Source organism: Scardinius erythrophthalmus (assembly GCF_964197995.2).
Source record: "Scardinius erythrophthalmus genome assembly, chromosome: 16".
Classification (NCBI taxonomy): Eukaryota; Metazoa; Chordata; class Actinopteri; order Cypriniformes; family Leuciscidae; genus Scardinius; species Scardinius erythrophthalmus.
The window spans coordinates 5,502,787-5,510,161 of record NC_138236.1 but is presented as its reverse complement, the minus strand read 5'-3'; the positions used below and the strand labels follow the sequence as shown (position 1 = coordinate 5,510,161).

At 38.5% G+C, this 7,375-nt stretch overlaps 1 protein-coding gene across 1 annotated transcript; it reads right to left on the bottom strand.

The window, feature by feature from the left end:
• Nucleotides 1-2,527: 2,527 nt before the first annotated feature.
• On the bottom strand, nt 2,528-6,929 carry LOC308704606 (uncharacterized protein). The gene is made up of 5 exons (XM_081389037.1): nt 6,900-6,929; nt 5,555-5,709; nt 5,344-5,482; nt 5,029-5,136; nt 2,528-4,499 (listed from the first exon to the last, which is right to left on the bottom strand). Exons 2-5 carry the CDS (start codon nt 5,698-5,700, stop codon nt 3,720-3,722), a joined length of 1,173 nt encoding a protein of 390 aa, XP_081245163.1. The 5' UTR covers nt 5,701-5,709; nt 6,900-6,929; the 3' UTR covers nt 2,528-3,719.
• Between the last annotated feature and the right edge of the window lie 446 nt (nt 6,930-7,375).

Genomic DNA, 7,375 nt, shown 5'->3' with positions numbered 1-7,375 from the left:
GGTTATATGTTGTTCCCCTTCGTCAGTCACTCTCTATGTACGTCAGAACTGGCTTGAGAGACCAATCTACTTCGAGTGTAAACTAAACGAGCCAATGCACATTGGCATACGATAATTGTACCAGCTGCTGTGCATCGCGGCCGAGCATATAATGAGCAACATGTGCGTCGCATCTTTGTCTTTCGCTTCAAATTCTCATTTGGAGTAGCTTCTCAATCTCTGGGTCTCAAGAGGGCATGGATGGCAGTGATCGACGCTTCCCCCTCTATCACCAGCGGGCAGCATATGTGGTTCGGGAACGCCACCAGGCCTTTTTTCCCTCTACAGAGCCCGCTCTGTGGTCTCAGCTGGTGTTATTTCCCCCCTAGAACTAGGCTTGAACCACCCCAGAGACTGCCATATGTTGCACTACACTGCTCGGCTAGTCCATATGTGTATGCGCCACAGTACCTCCCTCCGGGTTGGACGTGGCTTCCGGAACGTCCCCTTCTCCAAGGACACGCTTTCCCAGCTATATCCAATAAGTCACACTGAGTGGGTCATGCAGAACAGCAGTGACTGACCTTCTCTGCTTAAAACTCCTACTTTCTGCCCAACACTGCAGTCAGGCCAGGAGACACAAGCGGAGCGCTGGAGGGGCCAGCAGTGGCGTGTTGGTAGAGATCCCCATTTCATCAGCATCTCTGACGTACGTAGAGAGTGACTGACGAAGCGGAACGTCTCGGTTACGTATGGTAACCCTCGCTCCCAAGGAGGGAACGGAGACGTACGTCTCGTCGTCACAGTTGCTGAGCTTCCGCTGTATGGCCGAGTCACAAGTCTGGCTCCTCAGCGGAAAAACAAAGATGCGACGCACATTCTGCTCATTATATGCTTGTGCCGCGATGCACAGCAGCTGGTGCAGTTATCGCATAATAAATTAATGTGCATTGGCTTGTTTAGTTTACACTTGAAGTAGATTGGTCTCTCAAGTGAGATCCCCATTTCGTCAGCATCTCTGACGTACGCCTCCGTTCCCTCCTCAGGGAACGAGGGTTACAATACGCAACCAAGATGTTTTCTGATGAAAGTCACCATGGAATTATGTTGCTCGCAGTAAATAAAAAAAAACAAGAGATTCAACAATAAGACTAACTTTGTTGAACTATACAACAATGATTATTTTTCTGTTAATAAGAATATTCAAACAGTTGCTCACCTGTCTAACATATTAAAGCATCTTTGGTGTTTCCATGGTTTTAACAGAAGTAAAACTGAAGTAAAACCAGAAATCAATTGGCTAGCGCGGATATGCCGTCATTGACACGCGAAGCATTGGATTGGATTGGATTGGATTGGATACACACTGCACGATGGATCGGCGACAGGGGTTTTCACATTGCATTACAAAAGAAAGAATCGCCGACAACTTCTGTCTGGTCCGCAAACTATGTTTCACAACCAAACACAAGGATTGTGTGTTCTGCAAGGAGTTGGGGGTAAATAAATAATTTTGCAATGTGCTGCTTTTGCTGCTGATCAATCAAATGTCTGTGCGTTGTTTCTGTTTGATATAATCATTGGGTTCTCTCATTGGGTGTAGGTCATCACGATGTTTTCAGTCAGAACACATTTCACACAACTGAATTTTGAATCGCCGACAGGTCCAGATATTTAGCATGCGACAATTCTCTCAGATCGAGTTTTAATCACATTGCGTGATTGTCACTCGTGTGAACGAGCACCGATTTGCCTATGATTTCGGGCATTTGTCGGCGATCCCGCAAAACCTGTCGGCGAGTGAAAATCGGGGCTAAAATCGTGCATTGTGAACTCGTCATTACAGTGACAGCTCTTCTCTTCTCTGATGATGTGTTTACTGGCGTGAGGGTGGAACAACCTGTCACTCACATGAGATCCACCAATGGCAAACCACAACCATCCAACTATACAATCAATTCCCAAAGGACAAGATCACATCCTGCCCTACATTTTTTTTCTCTCATTCGTTTCACACGGATATACATAACAATAGGACAAAAATACTTTTCAATTTGACTTTAAGCATTTAATTTAGCTCTTTTTCCAGTGCAATTTTATGTGTATATTTTATTACCCCTTTTTAGTAAAATATGAAAATAATCACATAAAACGATAATCCAAACAGAGTTTAAAAATAATTTTTGAATGAATGAATGAAAGGAAGCAACTACATGACATCTAAGGTTGCAGTTGCTTTTCCAGCACACCAGAGGAAGCTCTTTACTAAATATTAGTCCAGATCAACCTTCATTTGATTCACCTGGTTCATACCTGCTGTTTGGTTAAATAGAGCACATGCGTTTACACAACTTTTCAAAGTATTGCCAGTATTGGTAGTTTTGGAGTAGTGTATTCGTCATTGTTTATCCTAACACACCAATTTCAGCATACTCAATACATTGTGTGATATACAGTACTACAAATTATTAAGCATAGGAAAAAGTACAAAACATTTATTTTTCATATTTTAAGGGTCTGACTTTACATCAATGGCAGATAAGCCCAAATCATTGCTGAATGAACATAAACAGGATATTAACAATGACAAAAATCATCAATAATAACAATTTACATAGTGACACCAGCCTGAGCTTTCATTAAAAACAACAACAAATAAAAAAAAATCATCCATGTAAAATGAATGTCATACCTCAACTCTTTTTCAGAACACAAGTGTTATTTGTGTAGCACCCCCTACTCTTAACCTTTAATAGGGCGGAGCACCGGGTTCTCAAAGTGTCTCTCGACTTTATTTTAATATCCCTCCTATTACCCTATTTGACTACTGTAACTCATATTAAATAAATGTATACTCCTATAATACCATTCCAACACAGAGTGGAAATGAACCCAACAGAGAGAGAAAAAAACCTCAATCAATACAAAAGGTAAGTTAAAAAGTTAACAATAGGATTTAGCCTATTAAACAAAAGGGAGGAAAAAATAATACAATGAATAGTATATCAATAAAGACTGAATTATCAAGTCTGATGTGTATTTTAATTTTGATAAATACCTCCTAAAATAATTAAGTACTTCAGCAAACTGTCTCAGCAAATTGACATATCCTGAATTAAATGAATTTCACCTTAAATGGTAGTTAATAGAAATAACACACTGTATGAATGAGATGAGGGAGGGGGAGGGGTCATGAAGTTTTAGTGATTCACTAAAATCACCATAATGCATTGTTCATTTCAATAACACAAACAACAGTATAAAAAAAACAAAAAAACTTCACTTTGTGCAGCGCAGAGAAGCAGGCTCAGAGGAAAAATAAATCTTACTTTAAACTCTTGTACAGAGTATGAAAAGCAAGCAAAACAAACAAAAGTCTTCAAAACACTTAAATGTAAGTTTAACACACTTATTAAGTGGTTATATTCACTGTTTTAGTCTTAAACTCCCAAGACTCACGGAGTTCACTTATATCCACAGAGGCGGGAATAAGTCAAAAATAACCAATCACCAATAAATGAACAAACATGCTTGCTGGGCAAAGACACGTTTTTTTTTTTTTTGCAAGTACATCCTAAACAAACTTTCTATTTTATGGTAACTCTTAATTAAAGGGGCAGTACATGGGTATAAACTGAGCATATGCTCTTATGATCTGAATCATAAAATCATATAAATACCTCATTACTCTGTAAATAATTGTTCATGCGCTTAATAATGACCCTAACTGGCTTACTTTTTTAAGAATCTTTGGTTATTTGCACTTTCTCATATTTGATTATTTTCCCTCCCCTCGTGACAATCTCTTTATATTCAAGAGCTCCTTTCTCCTCAATGTAGCGTTCCTGAGTCACTTTTCCAGTTTCTGGGAGAGGGCAAGGAAATGACATCAGGGACAGCTGATGGTTTAAGGCCTGACCTTTAACTGGGACTAATGCCTTTCCCATCTCTCGCTGTGGAAGGGGATCCTGTCGATAATATAACAAAGGAGATTTTCTTTCATCCATCTTAGGAACAGGAGCTGCTGGTGGATACCACTTTTGATTTGGCCTCATTTCATTTAAATGTGTAACTGCAATGTCTCTGTGGATGTCTCTTGGGATCTCTCTTGGGATCTCTCTTTGGATGTCTCTTGGGATGTCTCTATGTCTGATGTCTACCTGTTGAACTGAACCAGCTCTCCTGATGTCTGCGATGACTCCAGCCATAGAAGTTCTGTTTGCGGGATTGACTTCCACCATCTTGGACACTGCACTACAGTATGGCTGGTCTTTGAGAGTTTCACGAATCTTGATGGCAGACACAGATTGGGTGGGTAACCTGACCCTGGCACAGAGTTCAGCTATGATTTTACCCATGGCCCAAACGTCCGATCGCTTGTCCCGAACTCCACCCATCTGCAGGACCTCTGGAGGCGAGTACGCTTCATTGCCCAAGTTAACGGCAGAGCTGAGTCCGTTTCTAGAGAATTTAGCCAGTCCCAAATCAATGATCACGGCCCGATGGGTTTGATACTCCACCTGAAATGGGATGGGAGAAGTTAGTTTCTTTGCTTATGTTCTAGGAAAGAAACCAATCAATTGAGACCAATTCAATTATTCTGTCTACCCCACAATGTTTAGGAGATTAAATGCAGAGATGGCCATATGAACTTAAAGATTTCTCACTGAATTCTCCAGTGGAGCTTTTGGAGTAACATCCAAGACAAACTTGATACTCTTAAAAAAAAATTTTTCCTAAAAGTTGTTTTTACATTGATGCCATAGAAGAACTTTATTCTTCTTATAGTGTGAAGAATATTTTAATAATCTAAAAATCTTTTTCCACTATAAAGAAACTTTTGTGCAATCGAAAGATTCCATGGACGTTAAAGGATCTTCATGGAACCAAAGATGTCAGATGACAGAACCTTTATTTTTACTTAAATGAAACCTAGTTGAGAACCCCACTGTTTTTTTGTGTGTTTTTTTAAAGTAACCTCTGAGCAATAACAAATATAAACTCATTTTCTTGGCCCACTGATGAACATACATTAAGTGTCTGGCTCACCATGATGTTGTCAGGTTTGAGGTCTTGGTGGACGATGTCTTTACTGTGCAGATAAAGCAAACCCTCACTCATGCCAGTGATGATTATGGCTCTCACTGCTGGCGTCAGCTGAAGAAGACACGCAAAGTGAAGTCAAGCATGCATTTTATTAAGATGTTTAAAAGACAACAATGCAAATTTAGTCATCAATCCTCATGTCACTCATTTCATCCTCATGAAATAAAGTGCAAAGACCCTAGTACAAATCCTGATATATAAGGATAAGGATGAGTAAAAGGATGACATAATTTTCCGAGCTGTGTCACACATCTTTACCTGTATTTTAGAAAGCTGAACTTTGAAGATGGTCGTCTCAAGATCTTCCCCAGAGATGAACTCCAAAGGAATGTTCCACTTGGAGTCTTTCAGCCAAGGATCGCCGAGAAGCTTTACCACGTTTGTATGCCGAGCATTACTGTTAAAAAAGTGTGTTATGATTTTAAGCTCAGTATTTAAAAATGAAGAAATATAAAATATATATACATACTGATAGACTTTGCATTCTCTCTCCAGCTGATGTCTGCTGATGAGGCTAAGAGGAACTCTCTTCACAGCAGCCCATGCGTCTCCAAACTTCTCCTTGTATATTTTCCCAAAGCAGCCTCCAGCGAGTGTTTGTGTGGAGTACGCCATCTGGTGATGCTGTTAATACACAGCAATATGAGAAACTATAAACACTCCAAACTCAAATGTTTTCAGTTTCTTCTTATATATAAAATATTTCACACAGACTCTGTCTATCTACACTCTAAAAAAATAAAGGTTCCGAAAAAGGGTTTTCACAGAGATGCCATAAAAGAACCATTTTTGGTTCCCCAAAGAACATTTCAGTGAACAGTTCTTTAAAAAAAAAAAAAAAAGATGTAAAGAACTTTTTCATAATCTATCTATCTATCTATCTATCTATCTATCTATCTATCTATCTATCTATCTATCTATCTATCTATCTATCTATCTATCTATCTATCTATCTATCTATCTATCTATCTATCTATCTATCTATCTATCTATCTATCTATCTATCTATCTATCTATCTATCTATCTATCTATCTATCTCACTGCCAGTCATTTTTGTGACATTGTTTGTTTTTATATGCATGTGAAATGTATTCAAAACAGGACTTTCAAGACTAATGTTTTGAAATAGACATTACCGGCAGCAGCACATAAAATGTAATATGGGTTAACTGGTATGTTTACAGGAAATCCCCACCATTAGTCAACTTATAAAAGCACGTGGATAAGTCTCCATTGTAAAACCATAAAGTCATACAGCTTTTCTTCAGACTACCTGATATTTTAATTATCGAGAAAGATGAATGCAAACCTTTACATATGTAGTAGAAAGCTTTTTTACAGCTAAAAGACTCATTAGCACACATCTCTTAACATAGGGAGTTTCGCTGAATCCCTTTAATGAGCCTGTACATGCAACTGGAAAAATGTTGTCAAACTGGATCAGGATTGCACATGAAATTATTCACACACAATATAAAATCAAGTCATCTTTTCTTTTATGGCCGACTATCTGGTGGCCTACATTACTTCCTACCCCTCTTCCCCCACCCCTGAAGACAAAATAGTTTCAGCTTGTTTCCACCCATACCCTCAGTGTTACGTTTATCTAATGATCACAAATACTTTTTAGCAATTACACAGACAAAATATGTGGTTCCTTAAACCGGAAGAAACTGTAACATCAACCATGTCATCAATTGTAATAAATATCATTGTAATATATTATACAATAAATATATGTAAACAGCTGTAATCCCTCCGTTATAACACAACAAAATAAGAGTTTGATTCAAAGGTCATTGAATTGTCTTACCTGTATAAGCAGGTTATGTTGCTGATGGTGCTGAATGTGCTCAAATAAAGCAGAAACAGTTCTTGCTAATTACCTTCCTTCTATAACCACACCCTCATATTTCAACACTGGGAAGGACACCTGAAGATGACATAACCAGTCAGATAAGGGGAAAAAACATTGTTACTGTTTAACAGACAGTGGAAAGCTGAGACTGTGTTCTGTGAGATGTATATGGGTGTATTGTATATTTATATATCTTTTTTTTTTTCTATTCTCACAATGTGTCCAGAGGAGATGTGTAAACAGATAATAATAGGTTTTTTTATGGTTGAACTAAACATGACATCCTCTTGAAAGAAGAACCATGTCGGTCATGTCAGAACAAGACAGTGTTAAGCAAGAACAGACAGTCCTCAAAGATCATCTTGAATCTGTTTCGTTTCTGGGACATTAGGACTAAGAATATCAGAAGGGAATCATGACTGACTAATTTA

Bases quoted from the DNA above. Each gene is read 5' to 3' on its own strand.
- LOC308704606 (XM_081389037.1), bottom strand. From the start codon at position 5,700: ATGGCGTACTCCACACAAACACTCGCTGGAGGCTGCTTTGGGAAAATA. The intron at 5,483-5,554 runs GTATGTATATAT...CTTTTTTAACAG, and splicing joins AGAGAATGCAAAGTCTATCA to TAATGCTCGGCATACAAACG. The intron at 4,500-5,028 runs GTGAGCCAGACA...ATCCCATTTCAG, and splicing joins TCAAACCTGACAACATCATG to GTGGAGTATCAAACCCATCG.